Raw genomic sequence first — 27,426 nt, 5'->3', positions numbered from 1 at the left:
ATGAGAATTACAATCTGTTTATTTCCTCACCGTGACTGGTCAAAGTCATAACCTGAAGTTTTCCATAACGTCAGACATGTTGCTGTAATGTGTCGCGGAAGAAAAAAGTGTATCAGTTTTGTCTGTTCTGGTGTTGGACTAAGCTTCTCTTTAGTAAACACCTGAATCATACGAGAGAGTCTTGTCTGTGTCCTTTAATCCATCTTACCTTCCTGTAATACCTGGGTACGTCAGGGGCAGTGACCTTATCCATAATGACAAGGGTCACTGTACATTAGTTATATTAAATACTGTCAGATAAAGCTGTAAGAGGAAGAAAATAGAAAGGTACGTACATAGATACATAGATACTGTACATAGATAGATAGATAGATACATAAATGAATACATACATACATACATACAAACATGCGTATACATACATAGATGCTGTTCTATTCATCAGGTAAATATCCCTCACCTCATTAACAGACTGTGCTGGTGGAGGCGTTCCTCTGACCTTCACTGCCTCAAGCTGCTGCAGCTAATCTATTCCCATCTGCGTATCTCCACAGGCAGACAGAACATTTACACAGGGAAACAAAATTAAAAACTTGTCAGGATGAGAGATGTAGTGGTACTTTTTATGATTTTAAATCCGCTTGGTGTTCACAAGAATGTAAAGACACCCGGTGTTTTGGAAGGTCGTTGCCTGCTGCTTCCTTGCTGTAAGTGGAAGTTGATCTGAAAGCTACACGTTTGAAAGGTTAATGCATTTTCATTGTGTTAAATATTGTGGAGCAATGAGGTACTTCCTCCTGATCACTTTGTGAGTTGAAAAGATGTGTCGGCTCCTTTCCTTACAGTAATGACTCTGAGACATTAAGAGGATTCCCAGGCTGACTTTGAAGACTATCAGCGATGGAGTGGACGGAGGACAGCTCAAACTTTCCTTACAGAGAAGACGATGGGACGGTGTTGTTTGAGAGCTACATTCCCCCCTCTCGGGACGCTGTCAACCTGCCTCCATATGTCCTCTACCTGATCATGGCCGTCTTCGTGGTGCTGGGTGTTCTTTATGCCATCATCGGCCACCTCATCATAGACCTCATCCATGACTTTGCAGGTTTGTTTCTGTGCTGTAGGTCCTTTTTAAGTAAGAGGTAAGGGGATGGGGTTACAGTAGTGGCACAGTTTTCACCCTCAGCCTCATTTCTCTATCATCATTTCTGTTAAATATTTCACGAGCAGCAAATGAACAGTTAAACTAACAGCTATAGATTTGTTTGAATGTATACTAATGTCTTCTATAATTAGGTGATACATGATTAAAGTCATTATGCATGTGTGCAAAACATACTATGGTCCCATCACAGGGTTTGGTAGCCAATTTAAAATGCTATAGTTCGCGGTGGTGGCGAAGTCGATAGGGAGTTGGCTTGGCAACTGGAAGGTCACCAGTTCAAGTCTCGGCAAGACCAAGTGCTACCGAGGTGTCCCTGAGCAAGGCACCGTTCCCTACACTGCTCCCCGGGTGCCGTTCAAAATGGCAGCACACTGCTCCTAACACTAGGATGGGTCAAATGCAGAGAAACAATTTCCCCACAAGGGATTAATAAAAGTCCATCTTATCTTAAAGTAAGAATATAAACAATTTGAACATTTAATTCAAGATTTGAAAAAACATTAACTTTTAATAGAACATTTGTTAATCCTTTTACATTTTTAACAGATGTGTTGTATGTTTAGTCCAAAGACTAGTATGTTGCATTTGATGAGCTACTATAAAACTGAAATGTTTGCCTGACGAAACATGTTGGTGACTTTCAAATGTTTTATTATTAGCAGATGAGTGCAGGTCCTGAACGCAAACATTTTGAGGCCCATTCTTCAGATTATCCACCCATGTCTCCCCTACTATGTGGATATCATCACTAACAGCATTTCTCTTTCATCCACTCTCTTTCCTCCCTCCTGTTCTGCAGACTGTGTGTTTGGGGAGCAGCCTGAGGAAGTGGTGGTGAACTATTGTGAGGCCAAGGATAAATTCATTGTAGACTGGTACCCAGAAACCTGCCCCGAGCTGGAGGCGATGGCCCAGGCTGAGGAGATGATGATGGACAAAGACCACACAATAGCCCCCGTCCCCTGGTTAATCTCAGAACCTCTGGGGGTCAAGTCGGTACCCCGGGTATTCTTTGAGAGAAGGTGTTAAAGGTCACCTATTATGCAAAATCCACTTTTTCATGTCTTTTCTACATAAACATGTATCCCCTCTGTGTAAAGAGAGTGGGGAGTGGCTCCTTATTTTCATCTAAAGTAACAGACAGAGAATCAGCACTTTTGAAACAGGGCTGAAACAGAGGGGATTATGGGATGCTACAATGCATGATCTATTTGGTATTTGGAGCCAAACACTTCAGAGACATGTTTTGTATACATCTGAGACCTATAATGTATTGATGAAAAACAGTATAAATAGGGGACCTTTAAGAAACACAAGATCCTTCTGTATCTGGAGTGATTATTTTAAGAGGACTGATGTGTTGTTGAATTGAAGTATTACTGTGTATAGTTGGAGATGTTGAGTGCTAAATGCGTGAGTTCAAAGCAGGTTTATGAGGACATCTAGTGTTTGATGAAGTCATTGCAGCTAATTTGGCTGACGACAAGATAATTTTAAACTTGCTGGCTTAAAAATAAACGAATAAAGCTAATTAATACCTTAGTCATCTCTGCAAATCTCAACACGCTGTTACTTATTCTGTAAATGACAATCTGTGATCTGTAAATAATGAGCAAGAAATGTTTGTCTCCCCTGTAGTGCATTGATATTAATCCAACAGGAAATGTATCAAGAGTAGATGTTAAATACAATAGCACAGTAGCCTTATTTTAATAAAAACAGGTGGAAAACATTTTTGAATGTATCATTTATATGAATATTAATTCAAGCTCTATGCACAGATCCAAGGACTGGATTCACAACTTAAAGACAACCATTTTAACCAAAGATTCTACGCTGATCTTAACCAATTGTTAAACCCTAACTTTAAGGAGTACCTTTGCCCAAATAAAAACACATATTCCCTCACTCACTCACAAATTTATTACACATATCTTAATGTACCTACAAATATCTGATGATCATGCAGCAGCCTTCAGCACTGGTTTGCGCTTACAGAGGCTTTGGTTTGTTTGACCTTTGAAGCACTAAATCACATGTGGTTGAATTTAACACCCCCACTCCAGAAGAGGGCGCCATAGTTAACAAAAACAAGTCACAATAAACTCCACGTCACCGCACATGATAGTATCAAGGAGCTGAGAAGCCTTTTAGGACTGATGTGAGTGTATGTTGTTAGAAATAAGAATGCACAAGGCTTCTCGTAAAGAAGTACTTGAACTAAACTCAGCCTGATATATTTGGTCCTTTACTAGCTTGAAGTTATAATTCTTCATCCTTCAGGCTCATGGTGCCACAGGCTCAGATAATAACTCACTCTAATCATTCAAATCTGTTTCATTTTGAGAGGAAACTACACACAGGCTTTGTTTCCTCTAACAAGATTAACAAAGCTCTTCCCCTCTACACACCCTTTTACTACTGACTGCTAAACCAAACAACGATATAATCTTATTAACTTTGTCCCCCTTAATCCCCTTCTCTTTCAGAGCAGGACCCTCGAGTCAATGTTTCAATCAAAAGCCTCTACAACTTCATATAAATAACCGTTGAGTCCGACTCCCAAAACTCAACTCTATCTAAATCAGTGTAGAATAATGAAATAAAATACTAATAATCAAGCAAAATCTGAACAATGTGTGCTGTAAAGCCTTTATTACTCTCTGCCCTGAATACCACATTGTTTCAACTAATTTTTGCCAAGTATGCATAAAGCAAAAGTTAGTGCAGAAAACATTTTCCAAGTATTTCGCAATAATTCAGTTAAAATTAGAAACTAGAGGAGAGATCATGTCATGGGATTAAAACAGACTGCAACCTTACATGGCTTTTCTGTTAGCATCTTAAAAATATATATATTTCTCTGATTGAAAAATCAAAAGTCAATTGAAATATGTATTGCATCACCCCTGCAAGCACAAGTCATTTGCTTGATAATGAATTGATGCATTGTAGCAATAATTGTAGTCAATATCAAAGAGAGATGTAATTTCGATATTTTAGTCCGAGCTTGATTGGTCCAGCTACCTCAGTATATGTGATGTATAAATAAAAGGATTACATGAAAACGGTTTGATCTACTGTCTCAGAGTAAACTGGAGTATTAATCAACATTTTGCCTATATGGTAATGGTAACCTTATTCTTGGAAAATCAACAATTTTCAGTCAAATCGGGAAATTAATGAACATTATTTTTACTCAGAATGCAGTTTTACTATAAGCGGCTCATTGTTCCCCTCAGCTCGTGCTGGTGTTCAGGTTGAACAGCAGGGGCTCTGCTCTGTGGGACGGGGCTCTGTGACATCCAGCATTTATTCTCAGGGCGCGCATCCGCACACACCCACTCCTAACCTGAGCGCGGTGCTTCGAGCGCGTACACTATGACATGTTCCTGACTGTGTGGTTGTATTTTCTGTCAAAATGAACAATGGACTGGTGATTTAAAGCAGCGGTTTACCGGCATGAATGCCCGTTGACTGAAGGAAACAGCCTATATGGATTGGATCTCATCGCCACCGGAGCAAATCTGGGGAGAGTCTGAGAGGTGAGGCGCTTTTAGGATGCTTGTGTGCGGGGGAACACCGCAGAGGAACACTATAGCCCTCACTGGGTATCTTAAAAAAACGGGCTTATAAACTGTTGTTGGGTGAATTAAAAACGTAATATCGGTTTCTATGTGCTTATTTTCTATATGTGGTTTTCAGTGTTCTGTCGTGCATCCTCCGGTGTGATAAGGGCCGTGTCTGTATCACATACAGTAGCATCCTCTATGGGTCGGTTGTTAAAGGTATTGAAGCCACTGGCAAAAAGATTGCTGACGTTCATTTGCTATATTGCACCGGATGTCTCTATTGTCAGCCCAATGCATTCATAATATATTTTCTGATTACATATATAGGGTAGATGACATGATTCAGGAGGCTAATTTTGGCCTACTTTGCACAAATGAACTTACATTGCAATACAGTAGCAAACATTTAAAGGGCCCAACACTGCATTTGGGATACATGGCCAGGGAGACACTCAATGAAGCAAGCCAAGAAGTAAAAACTAAGATTAAATTCCTTCAAATACTCGAGCGAGCACGACTGAATAAGGACTGACTGCATGACTTTCAATAATAAAAATCGTTTTGACTCATCACAACCCACGTTAAGCATCAATATGGAGTATAAGAGTACTTATCATTAATTCAGAGTTATTGCAGTTCAAATTCTCCATGCAGTGTGTGGTATTGTATGTAGGTTACTGCATCACCAAATCCCTCCCACACAGAGGGGCTCTCACTGTTACTAAAAATGGACCATCACATTGATATTTGCACAACAGTAGTGAACACGTAGTGATATTGATACCCTGCCCACCACAATGATGCAGCATGTATAGACTATTCATCCACCTGGCAAAGGTTTAATCCTCTGGCATGCAGCAACTGTCTTTACATTTTCTGATGGAGCAGCTGTCGGAGGAATGTACACACAGAGATTGGAAAGGGGACAGCTAATGAACAGAATGCAGCCCTGTATGAGGGGTAATGGTTGGCAAAAGTAGTGGGCTTATGCTGCTACTGTTGTGCTGTGGTCAGTGCACACAGATTATGAGACAAACGACACCTGGGCAAAGACATGCAAGAGCCCCCACAACCTCTAAGAGCAATACAGATTTTATAGCTGTTTAGCCTTTTCTGTGTGTATCTTTTTAGTAATGTCATGTTTATTGTAGTCATTTTGTGCCTATCTGTCATTGTTTTGTGTTTACTTATTTATTTCCTTCATTTCCAGTCTCTTCCTGGTTGGCATGTCTCTTTGTAGAACATTTTGTAGATGTACGCCCGTTCATTAATCTTGTTTTATTTAATTGGAAATCACTCTGTTAAAACCAGATTAAGAGAACACTGAATGCACTGATTGCATCTGTCATGTGCACATCTAGGTTTGAGTTTTGGTTGGTAGATAGCAGGTAGGTACGTCTACTAAAGCTCTGAGTGGCTTGGTTCAACTTTGAGCCCCAGTTGCTCCCCTTGCTGGGACTCCCTGATGACCCCCAATTCCCCACAGACATGTAAATAAGATTATGCTGTTAGAGAAAAGATTTGAGCGGCTTTTTCAATTTCCAGAAGAGCTCTTTCTCTCAGAATTACAAAGCTTATTTTGTAAGATATTCACACGTCTATAAATGTTGTGGTGGATATGCGGATATGGGTTTCTGATTTCATAGGTATTTTCTTCTCTCTCTCTTATGTATTATGTAAGTGTTGACAATATGTTTTTGTTTCTCTCGACAGTGCTGTGGAAGAGCAGACTTCATCCAAAAACCCAGGTCGCATGACAGGTACACAGCGGTCAAGGATCATGTTAAATTATATTTGCTAATATGGTTTGCTAATTCACAGATATTTGGTGATTTAAAAACATGTTTTTCCTCTGCTTAGATTTGTGTCGTAATGAAACAGACAACTCTCCTCCTCTTCAGCTTCACACGCTCAGGGAGTTTGAACAGGTGAGACCTTTTATTTTAAATTGTCAATGAGCTTAATAAAAGTGACACTTCTTTGTCCTCCGCCATAATGAACACTACTCTCGTCAGTAATAACATACAGTGCCATCTAGTGGCTTCACATCTTCCTGCAAGAAGTAATGAGGTGATTGTGGTCTGCTGTTATGCAATAATCCTGCTATGGAAGAAGATTACTGAATATTGAAGAAATCTAATACGTATATCCTTACTCATATCCATACTTTCTCGGGAACATATTTTATTAAATGACTGTACAGAAAGGGAGAACTCCTGCAGCTGATAGTATCAGATGGAAAACACCCTGATCCCTCCTGGTTGTGAAAGAGTGCCTCTGGCTACATGGCCTACTTTAGGATTTCTCCTCAGACTCAGCCACACTATTTTTGGGAATTGTACCAGTCGCATTGTTCAAAAAGACTACATTCAACATCCCTCTTGATGTTTGGCAGCAGGGTGTTGGAATGAGTTTGGAGAACAGTCCAGATCACAATTTAAACCTAAATATGACAATCATAATTTATGCTGATAAAGTGTACTTCAACAAGGCGAAAGTTGGATGTTTTTGTCTGATGCGGCACAACAATGTAAATGTCTTTAAATAATCATGACTATGAATACAAAGAAAAAGACTGACTGATTGGTAAACCAAAGCCTCATAAAGGTAGGATGTAAGATCAAACACACACTTTTTGCTTGTCTTGAGACAAAAGAGATCAGGGTTACAGTTTATGTAGCTTTTATGTGTTTGAAGGAACATATATTTTTAAATCTATTTACTTTTTCTCTGGCTCATCTTTCTTTTAAAAACATGTGCACATGAAAAAAAAAACATAATTTAAGCTTTGCATAAAGACTTGGATGCCTGCTTCGCTAAGCTTATTGCCGTCAGGATCTAGCTTTACGTTAAGTCCAAAACATCTTGTATCAAAGTACCCACACCGATTTATACCTCCATCCTTTTACCTGTTCTCGCCTTAAATGTACAAAAGAGATCATTGTCTAGGAACTAAAGTACTTCAATTCATATTGCCTTGTGTTGAGAACAGCAAGTAACCCACTTCGTATGAGTTTACACTGTCTATTTGTAATATTGTGTATTGTAACCAATACTACGTTATCTTATCCCCTCTGAAATACCCAGACTGTGTTAAATCAATTCAAGTCCAACACGCTTTTTCTTAAATACACACCCCCAATCTGTCAATGTTCAGACGCATACCAGATTAGAATATAACGCTTAACAAGCACTATAATAGTCCCTTAAAACTCACCACCAGTGTTCATCCTTTAATGTTATTCTGGAGGTGCCTGAGCTCTGTTAAAACGGGAGGTGTCACCAACTAGTCACGAGAGGACTCAAAGTCAGTTGCATGGCTGCCAATTCATAAATGTGTCACTGAAATAAACACATACTAACCGCACATATTTACACACATTCACTCCTATGTATTTGTCTTTGATGGAGCGATGTAAAGTGAGTGTGTGTGAGTTGTGTCATGTGTGGAGTTTAAAAACACACACTATGTACATGATGTCATTCCTAATGTTGTGAGGAGACTTCGCTGGCGCCTGACCTATCTTTGCCCAGAATTATTTAGCAACAGCACGTAATGTGACACTTTAATAGACACACTCACTAAATGCAACAAGCAACAACAGTGACATAACTGCACGCAACAGTGGACAGTAACTGAGTAGGCTAACTCTACTCAAGTACCGTCCTTAAAATCAAAACAAAACAATTTGGAGGTAATTAAACTCCGCTGGGTTATTTCCATTTTATGCTACTCTATACTTTAATCCAATTACACTTCAGAATTAATACAGATAGTGTACTTATTTGTGTATCAAACTACGTAGCTAGATTAGGTTGTTTAGATGATTAAGATAAATGACACATAATTGTATCAAACATTTTAATACTTGTATTAAACCTTCAGTGTAAAATGTATGAAAAGCCACCCCATAGTATGGGTCTTTTATACTAGCAGCTGCAACATAACAAATATTATATCAAATATTATAATTCAATACAGTAATGTTCTAAAATGAGCCATTGTTCAAAAATATAACGTTGTACACCTTCTACTTTAAGTAGAAGCAGTTTAATGGTAATACTTTTGAGTTGTAAACAATATTTAGTATGCAGGGTATTTCCTTGTAACAGTGTATTTGGTCACTGTGGTAGTACTTTAACCAGGTAAAGAACCTGAATACTTTGTCCACCACTAAATGCATGTGTTAGTAACATGTGTCAGTGTTATTTTATTAAGGATGCTCTTTGCACTGTTTCTGTTGTCACTTTTATATAGGATAAACCAGACTTAGTGGAGTGTTTCTTCCTTTTTGATAACTCATCTCTCTGTGGGACGTCAGTCGGGGATTCACCACTCAGTGAGATTCAGGACACCTCCCTATTAATAGCCTTGTGGCTCCCAGCTCCCAGGTCTCCTATTTCATCCAACTTCTCTCCACTCACCTGTCTGTCGTGCTCCCATTACCTTACCATGCTGCTAACCTTTGTCAGGGGAGTTTCTGAATGAATAGAAGGAAAACAAAATTACTTAAAATATTTTCACATAGATTTCAGATGACACATCCCCTTCAATAATATTCACCCTAAGAGAGTCTAAAGGATTTATTCATTTAGTGCATTATTTAGGTATTGGCCAGTAAGTGTAGGCTACAGGCTGTCAGTTCTGTGATGAGGCTGCTGTCACTCATTCAATTGTTATTATAGCTAACATGTTAGCAAACAGCTAGTGTCACATCCAGCAGGCACAACATTAACACTCATTTTGACTCGTGTTTCGTGCCACCAAACGACTGTAAGTCAGACATTAACTCTGCTTTTAGCTCTGTTTTGGTCTCCTGCAACGTCTGAACAATATATCTGGACATTGCATTTATCTAACAATATTTTACTTTCTTAAGAGGCTAGCTTTAGCGAGTGGCTAATTGTACCTGTGTTTATTTTGTTGCTGGGCTGGTAGCGCGGTTACTCTTATCCACTTATGTTGTTGTTTCTTGTTTTTGCTTTATGCTTCCTCAGAAATGATACCCGCTACAGCTTAAAAACTAAAACCTCTGAGACAAGTGAGACACAACCATGCAATTAATGTCCTCACCTTACTTCCAAAACAATTATTTACAATTAGCTAGCTACAGTAAAAGAGACAAACGTAGAGCTGCTTAGTCGGCTGATAAGTATGTGTATGTTTATTGACCCCCTTTTACATTAGTGTTAACCAGTGGTATAATATGAGAAAGTACATTTATTCAAGGACTCTTCTTAAGTAAAATAATTGAAATACGTGTACTTAACTTTACTCGAGTATTTTTACATTATGCTACTTTTTACTCACTACATTTTTTAGGCAAATGTGGTACTTTATACTCCATTACATTTATTTGACATATTTAGTTACTAGCTACTTTGCACATTTAGATTATAAATGCACCATTTTAATCAGCTAATACATTATTATATATTATCATAGGTTAAGCTGCCCAGTAGTTTAGATTAATTCAATACACCCCACTTTACTAAGTGCAACATTGAAGTGATGCACACATTAATGAAACAATAATTTAAATACAATCTTTGAAATAATTAAACAAATATCTGGTGCTTTAAATGGCCATTTTGCATAACATATGCTTTTAAATTAAAGTTGAATCCACATCAAACGAGTTAGACAAAATACTAAAGACAGAAGAGGACCCACATCCAGCCCCCGCCTTTCTCATCATGTGCCTGTTTGTTCCTTCTGGTGCTCCTGTTTTGCAGAGGCATGAGATTTCTCTTCATATCACAAGTGCCTGTGATCTCCCCTGCCTTTTACCTCACCCCTACACCCTCCCTCGGCCTCCCCTCTCCCCTTCCACCCTCTCCCCTGGCAGTCTGGGATTCCAGGGATGTCTCCTCCTGTAAAATAAGCCCCAGCCCGTCCCCAGTAGATCAGAGCCCAGCATGGAGCTGTCATGGCTGCATCTCTGACTACCGGCTGCAGAGCCGCCCTCTGCACTGCAAACACCCCTTTAGACTCTAGTGAATGTGTTAGTTTTAGTGTGTGTTTGTAGAGGGTATCCCAATGGCCTGTTAGAGGCTAGGATGCCATTTTGTAAATAATTTGTTTATTTTTGACATTATGCTCTTTTGGAGAAGGAGGTAACATGTCTAACGGTTACCGGACTCTAACACATGGACATGGCTTGACAGTCAATGTCCTTTAATATGGACTTCGTGTTCCCCCGTGATACGGAGAGGTCGAAGACGACGTTCATTTTTTACCTATAACAGACATGTCACACCTTATCGGTGCTCTGTGACGTCATGTCTAACGGTTACCGTACTTTGTCACAGCACCTGAATGACTTGAAGAAGGAGAACTTCAGCCTCAAGCTCCGAATCTACTTCCTGGAGGAGAGGATTCAGCAGAAGTACGAGGAGAGCAGTGAGGATGTCTATCGTACGGTGAGTAGGGCACCTCTCAGAGAATGTGTGTGGAAACTAGTGGAAACCTGTTTGACTGATGATGAATGAGTCTATGAATATGTGTTAGGTATTGCTGTTCAGGGGCGGAGGGTTGATCAAAAAGATGGATTTTGCCCTGTAGAGAGATTTGACAGTGAGTAGCTAATCAAGAGAGATAATTGCTGTCTTTGTGTCATGGTTTGTCTTTCATCATGGCATTGTACAGGTATGTTATCCTGAAAGGTTGCTTTACTGAGCCACTTCCACTGTTTGTTGACCCAGCTGTCGCACTGATGTGGTTCAAGTGATGTGACCGGCCATCTGTTTGATTTACCAGGTGGCTGTTTTTAGATATGGCTTCCCTTTGAAAGACTACAGATAAGCTAGCTCTTTGCTCAGTAATAATTGATGAAGTTTGTGCCAAAAATTGTCCAGAAGGACCTTTATTTTGCTCTCCATGATTGTCTTTTACTGGGAGTTGTGATCATTATTATGTTATTGTTATATCCTTAGTAAGACGGTGTACATTTAGTTTTGCCCGTCCTGCAACCCTCAATAAATAAAAGACCCAATGGCATACGTGGTGACCTTAATAGCCTTGACGATTAGTTGTTTGACACAAAAATAATTAAAAAAAACAACAACTTTATTGATAATGAATTAGTCCTTAAATCAATTTCTTATGCAACCTTTGTGAAAAGTTAAGTTTTAAGCCCTTCAAATATGCAGATTCCCTACTTCCTTTTGACTGAAATCTGAATTAAATGTGTCAGTAACTCCAAGTATAACAATATGAAGGTATTAAAAGTTGACATCCCTGTTCAGAATGCTTTTCATGTTCAATATTGCTTTCATCTACTGATGTATCAAGCTGATACACTGGCTCAATACTGCTGCTGATACTGAACGTATTATGTATGTTGGGTATCAGCCATCATTGGGAGAAGATCTTCCTTGCGTTTATCAATTACTTCCTGATTTAAATAGTTAAATATACATTTTGAATTTTATTTAATCTAGGATAAGTTAGGTGCCTCTTCATAAGTGCCGACTTACTTTGAGAAAGTTGTCTTTCTCAAAGTAAGCTATAGGCCAAGAGGTGACCTCAGCTCTTAGTTTGTCAGCCCGAAATTCAGTCAAGGTTTGGGGGACAATTAAAACTTTATTATTTTTCTGTTTTGAGTAGGGTGTAAACACGTTGCCGATTTAAATGTATTTTTCTTATCCCACATGTTTCCCTGATTAATACAATTGATTTACTGACAATCTCTATTCATTGCTGCAATAGCTACTGTAACAGATACACTTTTTGAAATTGTTGGATATAAATGTTGGCAAAAATTTGGTTTTATCATTTCAGGAAGAGAGTTGATATCGATGAGACCAAATAAATAACTTTAAAGTTTTTAATATTTCCCTCGAGGCTTGCTAAGGGAACATTGTTTGACTTAATCGTTAGTGCTAAGGTCACACATGTGAATAGGTATTGAAAAAACTCACTTTAACTATGCTCTGTACTCTACTCTGTTGCTGCTGTGCTGCCTGGCTTTATTGCAGAATAGGCCGATTGATAGATCAATCTATTGACTGAACACTTTAAGTCCAGTATCTTGTTTCAAATGAGAGGAGTTTTTACTTTGTTCTGTTTTAAAAAAAAATCTTATTCAGCACATATTTGGGTTTTGGACTTTCCAGACAAAACAGAAAATATGATGCTGTTTGTGGAAATGTGTTGGAAGCATTTTTCACAATGTTCTAAACAATTGACCAAAAAACTAACAATGCAAAAGAAAAAGTGTTAACAAATTAGATATATCTTGTAGTCCTAAAATGGCCTCATTTTTCATTGTACGTGTCATGCATGTGTGTGTTATTTCTAACTGTGTCTGTGTCTCTGTGTGTGCGTGTAAACTTTGCACCGACAATAAGGTGACCCGGTTCAGCTGTCGTCTGTTTACAGGAGGCAGCCAACATTTAAAACTCCCCTCTTTCTCTCTGCCTTCATTTCAAATCCCTGCTGATCATCAACATCTCTTTGATCCTGCCGAACAAGACCTGAGAGTCCAGTAACTTATCCTCAAAATGACTGCATACCAGCAGTGATTAGCTAAACTGATCCCACGTCATCAGAATGGATTTTAATCCCGGAGCCTCAATCTCTCTCTCTGTGTGGCTGAAGGTCAATCAGTCTAATCACAGTTTTATTGGGGACTACATCTTTGTTCCGTAGTTGCTATCTGACCTGAGCTGTTAGTCGGGTGTCAGTGTTCCCGTCCTCCCTCCAAAGTATTCAGTGTAATACAGTACACTAGATGTGTTGGTCCTGGGCACATAGTGATCTCGCTCTGAGCTGCAGAGACTCTATTTATAGAGCAGGCCTCAGTGCACTGACTTATTTATCACATGCATTTGTTCATACGAGTGTCCATATGTGACAAATGACATGATTCAAGTCAAGCATCATAATGCATACGTGTGTTTTTACATTTCTCCTTACCATATAGTTTGTTAGAGCAAAAGCATTTCATTTCAGTCACTTCAGCTCTTTAATACACTTTAAAATTATAAGCAACTTACAGCCCAACAACAATATTTTAATTCACAATAAAAACACATATTTTTGAATATGTTTAATGCTATTAAGGTGGCAGATTGTATACTGAAGCATCAAAATAGAATAAATATTTACATTTAGTTTCAAAGTATAGTCAGTAAAAGAAAAAATGTGAAAGTAAAGTAAGAAAGATGAGTAGTGGGCCTTTAAATGTAAATTAATTATATCTAAAAATAAATAATTACATTTAATTATTAACTGGCACGTATTTATTAAGTGGCACTTAACTGGTCTTTAATTTTTCAGTATTTTATAAAATGTTTGTAGACCAAACTAATAATTGATTCATAAACAAATAAACAGCAGATTAATCAAAGTTTGAAAATAGTATCAGATGTAGCATATTGTACTGAACATTTTGTATTTCACAGTAATGTTAACAAAACGATTTAAAGAGAGCATTTTCAAGGTTTATTATTGAAAAATGTGCAGCATCATTAACATGTCAATTCAAATAAGTTATAATATCTGTCCGTAGTAGGTCATTCACAGCGTTGCAGGTGTGTTAGTTTTGTTCATGTCAGTGCAGCCTTCTCTTGCACAGCTTGGTTATTAGGGGGTCTGTTGCTGAGGCCGGAGGGTAGCAGAATAGCAGGTGCTCGGTGATGGGCGTCTATATATAGCGCTGTTTTCAAGATGGGACGATGTCTCTCTTACCGTAAGCCAAGTTGTTGATACACACACAGGAATACAAGTTCCTCCTACTTGCGTGTTACATGATTTATTATTAGAGCATTTGAGTGATCATTTACCATCATTAGCTTTGAAGAATACTTGTGTTGCATAAGTTCCAGTTGCTGCTGACTTACTTTACTCAGTTTGGTACAGTTGAATGCATTAGAGATTTGGTCTGAAGCTTTACGCTTTGTGTCTATGTACTTAAAGACACTTAAAACTAATTATGAATTCAAGAATTATATGAAACATATTTAACACTGAATACAGTTATTAGATATATAAGTGTCATTACCATGCACTGCACAGCCAACCTCAGAGGAATACAGAAAGGGTATTTTTAACCTTAATGTCTGTTATTCATTCATTTCTGCCAACCTTTTTCAACTTTGATAATACTACCATCTTAGGAAATAAGATATTGTTGTTATTTTTTCAATACAAAGTAACTTAATAGCCTAGAATTCATTCTACAAGGAGGGAAAATGTGTAAATGTGTAATCTCAGACTTGTCGTGACCAGTTTATGTGCAAGTGTTATGTTCTTTGGTCACACGAGCAGAATGGATGTGTGTGTGGGTAGTGAGCAGCAGTGTGTTGGTGTTGAGTACTCAGTGTGCCTCTCAGCAACATGTTTATGAGCACCGCAGGCTTCAGGCTGCGTGCGATAGAGCATGTGTAGCCCAGAACTGTGTGAGTGATGGGAACACAAAGCTCTCTGGCAGGGACATTGTAAGGTCAACATACTTGGACATGCTTAAAGACATAATACAACTTTTCAAGAAGAAACAGACGAGGACAGGCAGACATAGAGAAACACATGGACAGAGAAGCAGCTACATAAATATCAAGGGATAGAGAAAGTGAACAATCTGATCCGTGTCAAGTTAAAAACCAGCTATGTGATGAGTCACTATGAAATAAATGATACTCCTGACGTACACGATCAAAATGGAAAGATTGAGCGTCACCAATCCTGCTTTCCAAATCCTCTGTCCACCCAGCCCAGTGTTAGAGCCCTGATTGGCCGAGAAATCCCCCCTGTGGGCCCAGCAGGTAAACAAACTGTGGAGTTTAGCCTTTGGCCCCTGGGTTGAATATCTGAGGTGCACTGGATTCTGCAGCTCTAAAAATACACCGGCACTGACAGCACGGTCAGATGTTCAGTGCTGATGATACACAGCTCTCGCCCTGATCACTCTGCTGAGAGAGAAGACTGTCATGAAGAGATGTAAGAAACAAGGAAAAAACAGGGCCCAAGATGTGAGGGTGACAAGAATACTTAAGAACCAGATTAATACTGTGATTTTTATATAGTATCTGTATTAGCCTCAGGTATACAGAACAGACATACAGACACAATTTACACAAGAGATGAGATATATTTATTACCCCGATGTACATGAATGCATGAATCTAACATGGCTCCAAAGTCCTTAGTCACTGCAATACATGACAAGCTTTGTCTTAAAAAAATGTTTTATTAAGGTGTTCTTATACCATATATGCACAAAACCAGTTCTGTTTTTTCATTTTTATCAATCAGCACCATGTCCTGACAAGTCAACAATTATACAGTGAAAATGGTATAGTGTTAAATATTATTTTTAATAGGCCTACACAGGTGTTTCCAGTTCTGGCTGATTACAACCCACATAGTCTTGAGAAGAGGTCTAATCAGCCAATACAGTGAAACCTGATGGTGTGTGAACTATCGGTGTTAAACTTTGGTATTCACAATGTAAATAGTTATTCAAATGGCCATTTATCAAGATGGTATGCTGAAAGGAGATGATGTGTGTTTATGATGTGTAATAATGACTAATAACTGCTGACTGACCTCCATGCTCCTCTGCTGCAGAACATCGAGCTGAAGGTGGAAGTAGAGAGCTTGAAGCAGGAGCTCCAGGAGAAACAGCAGCATCTGGACAAGGCACTGTAAGTACACAAATATTTATCATATTTATTTATTAATTTGCAACCCTTCATTTATTTAAACATTGAAGTGTGAATTTTGGTGTCAAAATGTTTTAATTTATAGATATTTTAAAACAAAGAGAATGTTTAACTTAACTGTAAAACACTGTAAAAGGACCTTTCTGCACTTTAATGTCTGTAATTAATGGCAAACTAGACAGGCAGATATCTTCTGTCCTTGTAGTGATACTAACCACACAATATCATATTACTATGTTGTTTTAATTTTTCATGAACTCCTTTTGGATCAGTTTATTTAAATATGTTATTTGATCAAATATTCTTTAATAAAAACTTCTATGTTGGTGGATAAACAAGTTGCTTCAATGGCCTGTTTGAATTTTAGGCTTTGATAACAAAAAGGATATAGTCTATTTTTATCCGTGGGCCCATTTGACTCCTGAAAGTTGTATGTGTCTTACGTGCATGTCCACCTCCATTCAGGCTCCACGTCCCTGTCTTTACTGTGGCAGCACCTCATGTCTCTAACAGCTCATATGTCACGCAGCAGCTGATAGGGATGACACATACACAGGCATTAGGGACAAACAAAACTTTACGGATATTCAAATCAAACTCACAACTTGAACCCCGGAGATGTTCCGAAAGTATTGTTTAGAATTATTTTTCGACCGGCTATAACACCTGCTGTTGTGGTAAATGTCACATGATGATGAAACAGACTGGGGTATTGATGCTTGAAGAGTTTGTAATTTAATAATGGTTAGGTTTACCTGAAGTTTAAAAACAAGGAAAACCAGTTTATGCTATCATGCCATAAATATATTTACGTTTAAAACAGATGTTGCTCCGTAGAGAACTTGAACCTGCTGCAGAGTTTGGTAGATTGATGGACAGTGAAGTCGAGAGTGGAGGTCTCCTGGGTTGTAAGGATAGTGGCATTTCAGTTCCCACGCTGTATGGCTTACACTTCATAATACCCGGCATTGCGTTACTGCTGAAATCGACAAAGATGCTGCTTAAAGGTCAGGGTTGTTGACCTTTTAAATCAGTGTAATTCATAATTGGCTTACAGTTGGTGCTCCTGGAAAGGATAGATGGTCTCTTATTACTGCTTTCTATTTTGGTTGCCATTGTCACTCCCTCTCTTTACATTGTGTTGTATTGTTACAGTCTGTCCGACACTTGTTCTTGCCTGCTCTTTTCACATTGTATGCATATAATAATTACACATCTGACAGTGTCTTGAATCTAGATTTGTTAGCCTTGCAGCATTTCTCTGTAGTTTGAATTATTTGCATTGTTGACCAAAGTTACTTATGCTGCTCAGATATGCTGGCTGTTGTCCACTACACATAAAGAACATTTGTCCATGAGACAGACATTTGCTTTATTCAGACTGGTTCAAAATATCCCAGTTATTTGAGCTGTAGCATGCGGTGGACGGAGTTAAAAACGTACATAGACAGGGCCCAGGACAGGACTCATGGCGACAGAGCGGCGTGAGCCATTCTGGGAGCAGAAATGTTGGAAGAACGTCGTTGACTAAGTAATAAAGACAGATGCTCACACAGTTGGGGCTCTGAAGGAGTGAGGGGAACACTTACATGATGATACAAGAATGCAAAGAAACAATTGCATCCACTGCTGCTTCTTGAGGATACTTTCCTATCAGTCTTGGATTATGGTGACATTATATATATGCTTGCTTCAGCTGTGACCTTGGTCAGAGTTTGACCATCTCTCTCTGTAAGGCATGATACTTTTAAAGTTGTATCAGGCCCTCTATTTTTTATATTGTATTGCATAAGATGTTGTTGTCTTTCAGTGTGTGCTCTTATGTAACACGCTCACATGATTTCTTTGTAATTGTAATGTTGCATACACCAGCCGCTTTTTATTGAGCTTGGAAAGTCCAGTTTCTCGCATTGTGCACCTGCAACATCGGACAACCTGCACAACAATCTAATGCTTATGTCATTTTTACCCTAAGGGATATTAAAGATAATAATATCATCCTATTTCCTGCTTTAGTTATGAATTAGTCTTTCATTGTTTTGATTATGTTTCTCAGGCCAAATGGTTTTTTTCTTGTTGTTTTTGTTTGGCTATATTATAAATGCGGTCTCTGTCTTAATATATTCCCGGGTCAAAATAAAGGATGAATTAATTAATCAATGATGAGCCTTTCACCACTATCAGACTTTGAGAATAATACTAACCTCAATAATAAAAGCCTACTGCATGGGTGAGGCAACTTACTTCTATATCATCTCTGCTATAAGTGGAAGGGGGTTGGGTATCCCATGAGCGCTGTAGCAGACAGGAAAGTGAAGACATCGTTGTTTCTCCACTCTCTGTCATGTTGCAATGCTACTGAGTTGTTCTTGGCTGTATTTAGTGCAATACCCTCTGATCAAATCACTTTCCCCTGTTAAACAGCACAACAGCGGAGAGCTTGACCAATCACAATGAGGCAGAGCTGCAGAGACGCTGTCGGGAGAGACAGCAAGAAATTGACCACATGGAGCAAGTGCTTGAGACCAAGATTCAGCTCCTGCAGGAGGTTTGTCCTCTCTCCCCTACAGCGAGAACTGACACACAGTCAGGTGCCTCAGATTTACAAACCATAATGGTTTTTGTATGTACTTTTCCAGGAAGCCCAGCTAGCACACAGCGAGGCTGAGAGGATGGCCTCGCTGGCTGGATCGCACTCCCACAACTCCCTCCGCTCCCTTGACACACCCATGGAGGACATCCCAGAGGACGAAAGGCCTCCGAGCCTGCTGTCCCCATTCAACACCAACAAAGACAGGTGCAAAACACTTTCTCAGCCTCCACCACCAACATTATCGAACAGTCCAAATCCACCTCCCTGCCTCACTGTTTCTATCTGTGTGTGATCAGGTTGATAGAGGAGCTGACTAAAGAGCTTTGCTCCAAGGAGGTGCTCATCACCGAGCTGAGCGGGGAGAAGACAACTCTCACCTTCAGGGTGGACGAGCTGGAGGGACAAGTTCAGGAGCTGTCCTCCTCTCTGCTGCAGAAGGACAAGGATGTGGATGTATGTTTACATTTTAGTTCTAACACGAAACATCCAGTCAATTTCCAACTCAATTGAATTCAATAGGCTTTAATGGCATGCTTAAGCACAATAACGATTATTATGAAAGACAATCATTAAAATAAGCAAAAACAATATGAGTTAATAGAAAACAATAGATAAAAAGTACGTAATATTAAAGCATTCAACTTAGTATTGGCACAATTTCAATGTGATTTAACTTTAACCTTCTAAAAAACTAAAAATGCTCATGTTAATACATTTACACATACTACTGACAATACATTAAAGGCATGTAAGTGGGGATAACCATCCAGGCAAACCCTGCACACTTTTTTAAGAGCTTTCTAATAATACTGCATTCCTCTGGGCCACCATGTCTCCTCTAGTCAGACTTGTATTCTAAAAAGAGTCCTGAAGCAACATATGTGACATTCCTCAACCTTATCTTAACAGCTATCTTTGTAGGTCACAAGAGTATGAAGTCATCAAGGATTTCATATTTCTGTGAAGGATTATTTTTTTCACTTAACTTTTTCTGTCTGTAATCCTAATAATGTATCTATACATAATGTGTATTTTTTAAATGTGAATATGAGTACAGTAGATTTATTTTCTGTATCCTCTGTTACAGTTTTATCAGGAAGAACTCGGTCAAGAGAGGCTGCGCATCGAACAGGAGATGCAGGTATGTGTGCAGCTCTTTGTTTGTTTATGCAACTTCACATGTTATTATAGACTTCTCCACTAAGTGTCAGAACAGCATCACAGATCTCCTTGTTTCATATCAGACCCACTCTGCCTCCTTATGGACAAGTGACGCATAGCATTTTCACACAGAAGCTGACGTCTGTAGATGCAACATGACACATGTATGAATAATTTGTAAATGTCCTAATGAAGAAAACGAGGGAAATCAGAAAAAGTAGAATATGACCAATCCATAAAAGGATGTGGAACAAAAGGAGCAAAATCTGGTAACATTTGTTCAGTGTTTTTTATTCTCATTTTAAAAAAAGTGCAGTATTCAAAATGTTATCGACATACAGTCTCTGCAAAATGTTCAATGCACAAATCAAAAGGTTAAAAATCAATAGCGCTACTCTCTGTATCAGAAGTGATGGGTAAAAGTAGGTTAAAAAGATCCTGTGGTGTGATGTCAAAAACACAGAAATGTGTTAATAAATGTTCCTAGAAAGTGAACAAACTGAGGCAAAGACATAACTGTAATACCCATCAGAGACTGCACTGACCTCACCACCTTCAAAGAATGTACAAAAACTCACCTCTTCTATCCGTCTCTTAATGTGTGATTATTGTTGTATTGCTTGATTATAATTTGACTAATAACTATATTTATGTGTTGTTCTTTTCTTTTCACTATCTCTGTAAAGCGACTTTGAGCACCTGTAAAAGCGCTTAGAAAATAAATATATTATTATTATTATACTGCGATGGATGGAGCACCATGTGATGCTCTCAGTGAAGTATCTTGCAGATGGATTATCTCATCATTGAAAGTGCCAGAACCTAATTACATTTAAAGGCTTTAGCTGCACCGACACCCCCAAGGACACATGTCTGTCCTGATGTCTAATGAAACAATAATGGAGGGGGACCATTTCCTTCAAGTCAGCCCACCTTCTTTACTATCAATTTGCAGTTCTATAAATTAATGATTATAACCTTAGTTGGCTTGATTATTAATTTTTCTGGTGCTTTGTAACATTGCTTAATGTTTTTTGACAATACCGTGAATGGATCGTAGCATTTGTTGTTGCTATGTAAGAAGTTTTAACTTGATGCAAATGATCCCTGCCAGGCAGGCTGCTCAGATTTCACACTGGATGCATGTATGAGTGTGTGGCTCGTACACTGTGGTCACACTGTGGGATAGTTGCTTTCTAAAAACTAGTCATTTGCATATTATGTGCAGTATTTTGTGTCTATATAGATAAGAAAAGACACAGCCTTGAAATAACAACAAAAAGGAGGGGATGTTTTGGGAGGGTTTGATTTAAAGTAAAATTATTTTGAATGCAAGTTTATGAAGCAATGCACAGAGCATTTGCAAAGGGAGGGGACAGTTGTGTGTGTGTGTGTGTGTGTGTGTGTGTGTGTGTGTGTGTGTGTGTGTGTGTGTGTGTGTGTGTGTGTGTGTGTGTTTGAGGCAGGCATCTCGCTGGTTAGCAGTTTAGCGGCTCTGGTTTCAGCCTGGTTGTCGATATGTCAGGTTGACCTTTGAGTGCTCATCGACCCATCCACTGATATCAAGTTGTGTTGGTTCAGACAGACACTCACAACAAGAGCTCTTAATTAGTTCCCTAGACACCACAGCCGTTAAGATCAAATCTGTCTGGAAAAGGGAAAGGAAGAGGCAGGAAATAAAAGTCATCTGGAACCTCTTAAGACAATTATTTCCAGGATCTTTCAATTTCACTAAACAGACAAGACAATTTATTGCAAATAACTGAAGCTTGAGTTTAATTTGAAAGAATCAGCTATCATGATCTTGATGCAGACACAAGGGTCTACTCTGACCTTCACACTAACAAGAAGGTACAGGATCTGAACTCTGTCCTGAAGCAATAGAACTGCTTTGAAGATGAAAATATATCTACAGTCAACGGGAGAGTTTGCACAGCATATCTGCAGGGAAGTTGCAGCGTGACAGCAAGACCATTTGTTTTGTGCACCCTCGGAAAAAACAAAAATTGTGGTCACTGCAGAGATACTGCAGAGATGCAAAGTCAAATGCATGAGAAAGGGTCGGTTGTTTGACTATCACAGTCAAATCATTGTTTGATATCTGCACCACAGCAACAAGAAAGTTATAAATATCTTGAGCCAGTAGCATGTTTTGACTTTGACACAAGTTACACTGGTCTGATGAGGAAGCTATTCAAGAACAAAACCAGTATGATTTTACTTTTAAAATAGCATTTAGTAAGCTCAGTAAGTTTGCGTTCAACTACTGTAAGTGAGCTTTACAATGGATCTAAGGATGTTCTTTTTTTTTTATTATGCAATAATACTTTGTCATGCCATTTAAAATAATGAATGTACAAATAAATTAAAAAAGTAACGTCTTAAAAATGCCTACAGTAATTCCACTACCATCTACTACTTAATAGAAGACAGGCAGTAGTTGTAATAGAGGATATGCAGCTAAAAAAACATGTATACAAATATACAAATATAACAGAGAATAAAAGTGATTTAATTTAATAGTTTTTTGTAGTTTAAAGCCATTTATAGGTATAGTATAGTTGTATAACATTCACAGTGTAATAAAAAATGTTAAAAAATTATTGCAGAATACATTTTTTATTATATTTTGAGTTTGTTTACAAAGACTTACATTGTAAACGGGGTTCAACATTATGGCAAAACTATACAGTCATACCCATAAAACTTGAATAAGATCAAAATAGACTAGAATAGAGTCTACTCTTTAATTTTACAGAGCGTCACTAATGTTACCATGCTACCGAGCATTTCACCTGTTCAGTCAGGCGAACAGAGCTTAGTAAACTGGGCAGGAGGAAGTAAAAGACTCCCAGGGGATAATCACTCTATCTCTTTACCAAAAGCCCCTTAAAAAAAAGTTAATGATTAGTGTTTCCATATAATTTTGTGTTTCAAAATAATTATTCTTGTTTGGAATTTTCATCATAGTGGATAATAAACCATGAGCATCTCTGTATGGCTGCATCATGTTTCTCCACCCCCTGTATTCTTTGGATGGTTTGCTCCACCGCTGCAGGTCTGATTCAGGCAGCCACATCGTTATCAGCCCGGAGGATCTCCGACCGTACGCGGCACCGAGCCCGCAGTGCGCGTGTTTGCCTCTCGTGCTGTCAGAAAAGGCTCCGTTATGAATGAAAGACTCCTTTCTGTGGACAAAGATACCAGGGAGAGACTCTTAAGACTGTACCGGCGCAACTGATACTGCTCTCCGTCCGTTTCCGGATTATTACCGTTCCCCGAGTCATTATTAACCTGACTGTGCGCGGTGCGGCTCGTGTGTCCCGACCTATGGTCCCCGACTGATGGTGCAGAAGAGCGTGAGGGTCTGTTGGACAATGAGAAAGAAGGATTGTGTGACAGCGGGAGGAAGATACCAAGACAGATACTACTGCATCTGATTGACGAGACATTCACATGACTTCGCTACGGGGGTGTGCGACATATTCCCGACGCACCTGCAGCACCTTCAGCAAATGAATGGTTATCCTGGGTTGATGGATATTTTTTTAATGGCAGAGACAGTATTTATTGATCCTGCCAAGGATTTCAAGTGAAACCCTTTTCTACAAGCATATATTGTCTACCTCATTTCATAAGCCATTGAATTTAATGCCATTGCAAGGACTAATTTCATCAGCAGCTTTACATTATTTCAGATGAAAACAGCTTTTATTATGCATTAAAGGTTCAGTCTAATGCAGCTTGAAGCACTGCTCTTTTGTCTATGGGATCCAATTCATCCTAAGGACTCAGGTGTCCTTGTGTAAGAGTAAATAAGGATAATTATAAACCTGTGGAATGCTTGATCTCAAGATGAAGGAAGCGTGTCGCATCTGTGGACGGGAGCTCTGCGGTAACCAGCGACGATGGATCTTCCATCCTACCCCCAAGCTCAACCTGCAAGTGCTGCTGTCTCACGCTCTGGGGCAAGAGCTGACTCGGGATGGCAGAGGGGAGTTTGCCTGCTCCAAGTGCACCTTCATGCTGGACCGCATGTACCGCTTCGACACCGTGATCGCCCGCGTGGAAGCCCTGTCCATTGAGAGGCTGCAGCGGCTCCTGCAGGAGAAACACCGGCTCAGGCAGTGCATCGGCGGGCTCTACCGGAAAACAAACTCAGAAGAAGGTGCTGTAACATCTGGAGACAATGAGGAACTTGGAGATGGAATGGTGGACATTTCAGGCCTCACTCATGCAAAGTACTGCTCCCTGCTCCAGGACGATCTGGTCTACTCTTTGTATGAGTCCTGGGCCGACGACGGCATAGACTGTCAGCACCACCAGCACCCTCCTGCTGGTCCAGGGTCAGAGATCACAGTCGCAGGCTCACAGCGTTGTGTTCCCAGCACTCCCAGGAAGTGTCGCGGATGTTCTTACTGGCGAGTGGCCGACTCTGACTATGAAGCTGTTTGTAAGGTGCCCAGGAAGCTGGCACGGAGTATTTCCTGCGGCCCATCATCCGGATATTCAGCCAGTGTTATTGGAGGGAGTGTGACCGTAGGAGGTGGGGGAGAGCGAGAACGAAATAATGTGGAGGATTCAGAAGAACCCCCCTCCTCTTTAACACTGGTTCCTGGTTCTCAGGAACCCTCGAGGACATCAGACAGTGAACGCACCCTGGCTGGAAGAGCCAGCTCCAGCCCCTCTGTAGCATCCTTAGAGCTGACTGAGGAATATATTCAGTCTGGAGCCATAACAGATGGGCGGCTGAGCTCCCCTAGGGAACTTATAGATGACCGGATATCTGACTCCCTCTCTGAGGAGCACATGGGAGCCCCAGCTGGCCCGGCCTCACCCGGCCCCAGCCTCTCTCTGGCTCTCTGTCTGCTGCAGAGCTATGCTGCCTACCGGCCAGTCCTGAGCTCTAAGGGGAGCAAGCTGCCAGTGCTCCAACGCAGCTCCAGTAATGGAGGTCATAGACTCTGCTTCCCTGATCCAGTTCTGGGAATGTCATATGGTAATCCAGAGGGAGAAAGAGATGACCACACGCCAACTCCTGAGCTGGAGACCCCTGTGATCAGGCTGGTTGATCAGGATCTGAACCTGACTAACATGCAAGAGTTGTTGGAAGATTTGTACAAAGAATATCCTTCCCCACGTCCTCACCAGGTATAAAACCTTGACAGTGATGGTGATTAATACAGGGATTTCACAATTGCTGGATGATGAATCATCATTTCGCCCATGCACTGCAAGTTTGCAGAATTTGCAGCACTATGAGTGAACCAACCCAACACGCTTTGATGTTTGACAGACAATCCCCACAAAACGGGTGCACTTAATTGGCTATATGTGGGAAAACATTACATGAGCTGTCAGGTGAGGCTAAGCTGTGACACAACACATGGCCTAGTTTCTGTGTGTATGGGAGTGCAGTGTTTCCCATAGGTTTACAGCTTTGGGGGGGTGCTGCCTATTTTTTAATCCTCTGGAGCAGAGAGAGGAGCTGTGGATTATTGTTATTGATTAATGCATCAGTGTTTTTTAGGTTCAAAAACACTATACTCACAACTTAAAATGAAAGCGTTTAGTTCATTTAATAAAAGAGCACATGTTCAATGTGAAAACTGACCGTAGATAGATTACTTCAGTTACAATGTGGTGCTATATATATAAAAAATAATTTAAAAAATAATAATAATTTTTTTTAAAAACACCTTGAATTTCAGGGGGGACGCGGGGCTCTGTTGGCAGGGCGCAGCGCCCCGCCAAGACAATGGTAGGGGAAACACTGTGTACAAGCACAAGGAGGTCATTGGTCATGTCAATAAAGTAGAAAGCACAGTCATGTTTGACCCTTTTAGCAAGTGTAAACATCTATCATTTTAATGTGAAGCTTATATATTTAAGTGGTTCTAAATTAAGATGCTGAGGATGTGCAGTGTCTTCCATCACAACTGCCAAATACACCAAAGCATGAACACAGCCTGCAAACAAATAACAGCGTGCTGGTTTTTCCTGTTGAAAACGAGTAAGTTGTAGAACAGGATTTATCTGTGTGATTTAATTATGTGAGGACAACATTTGTGCAATACTAAAATATTCAAGCCAATAATCCTCAACAATAGTTTTTGGATTGGATAGAGTGTGCATTTGTCTCTGCGTGATCTCTGCCAGGGCTGCACCCGAAGTAGGTTAGATGTGGGGAGACATTAAGACAAAGTGACTCCACTACTGGCCTATTTTCACTCTGAGCCCTTGAGGCTAAATGATCCACACATTCCATCTCAACTGTGGTTGGCTAGTGCAATAACCTTATTTAAAAATGTCAACATAATCATTTACGGTTCTAAAAAATGCATTAAACAACTAAAGGATCTTGTGGAATCAAGCATAGGTCAGTGTGTCTTATTGATAACCTTCCTCTAGTAAGTGAACATTGGAAACAAGGTTATGTAAAGATAATAGTGGCACAGAGCACTTTGATCATGCTCCCTTGTGCTAACTCATGCATGCAAACTGCCACACACCACTTTAGAAGCTCTCTCCCCGACATGGCTTTTTACAAAGTACACGCATGAATGATCAGAGTTTGTAAATGTTGTAGACATGGTACACAATCCCTCTGTTTTTCTCACGACAAACAAATAATCTTGCACACAAATAATTCAGCTGCTGGATTTATTGAGAAGACTAACGAGCAAGTTGAAACACTCACATCCCTTCCTGTTCATTACAGAGCCTCGTTGAGGAGCAGCAGAGTCAACTGAACCAGTATGAGTGTGCGGCCGGGCAGTGTGTCAGAGAGCTGCAGAAGGCCCAGCTCCAGGTCCAATCCCTGCAGGCCAAGATCCATGAGAGCGAGGCCAACAACATGGTATGTCTCATTACAAATATGCCTCATTATAATGGAATAGGCTTGATGAATCCACATAAGGTAACAGTGATCTTTCTCTGTCTGTAGAAGCTGCAGGAGAAGCTGCAGGAGATGGAGTGTGAGCTGCGTTCAATCCGCCAGGCTGCTCAGAGTCAGGAGAGAACCATTCAGGGTCTCTCAGAGTCCATCAGCACCAAGGACAGTGAGGTTAGTGTTTGTATATGTTGTCAGCCTGTGTGAGATGATACCTGAGTTTGAAAAGGTTCTCATACCCCTGATTTATTCTGCGTTAAGGCCCAAGAGCTATACCAGCTGATGGAGGGGCAGAACTCGACTCTGTGTAAGCTGAGAGATATGATCCATCGCAACCAGCTTACTCAATGCAAGGTGAGCCGTGGCACAAACCCTG

At 39.8% G+C, this 27,426-nt stretch overlaps 1 protein-coding gene across 7 annotated transcripts in view; it reads left to right on the top strand.

Annotated features, from left to right (window-relative positions):
• The first annotated feature begins 4,517 nt into the window (after positions 1 to 4,517).
• Positions 4,518 to 27,426, top strand: part of LOC104952378 (myomegalin-like) — a 42,491-nt gene continuing 19,582 nt past the window's right edge. For 2 of the 7 annotated variants that reach the window (XM_010779189.1, XM_010779190.1), the window contains exons 1-4: positions 23,202 to 25,309; positions 26,880 to 27,017; positions 27,105 to 27,224; positions 27,312 to 27,404. In XM_010779189.1, coding sequence (XP_010777491.1) covers positions 23,999 to 25,309; positions 26,880 to 27,017; positions 27,105 to 27,224; positions 27,312 to 27,404 — 1,662 coding nt within the window. In that variant the 5' untranslated portion in view covers positions 23,202 to 23,998. Of the gene's footprint in view, positions 4,711 to 6,450; positions 6,498 to 6,597; positions 6,666 to 11,049; positions 11,161 to 16,309; positions 16,387 to 18,828; positions 18,953 to 19,043; positions 19,202 to 19,293; positions 19,451 to 20,084; positions 20,139 to 23,199; positions 25,310 to 26,879; positions 27,018 to 27,104; positions 27,225 to 27,311; positions 27,405 to 27,426 lie in introns of those variants that run through there. The other 5 variants (XM_010779188.1, XM_010779186.1, XM_010779192.1 and 2 more) reach the window with 4 other exon arrangements.

This window comes from Notothenia coriiceps, unplaced genomic scaffold (genome assembly GCF_000735185.1).
Source record: "Notothenia coriiceps isolate Sejong01 unplaced genomic scaffold, NC01 NC01_scaffold00019924, whole genome shotgun sequence".
Taxonomy (NCBI): Eukaryota; Metazoa; Chordata; class Actinopteri; order Perciformes; family Nototheniidae; genus Notothenia; species Notothenia coriiceps.
Note: the sequence above shows the minus strand (reverse complement) of the source record. Positions and strands in the feature narration are given on the sequence as shown.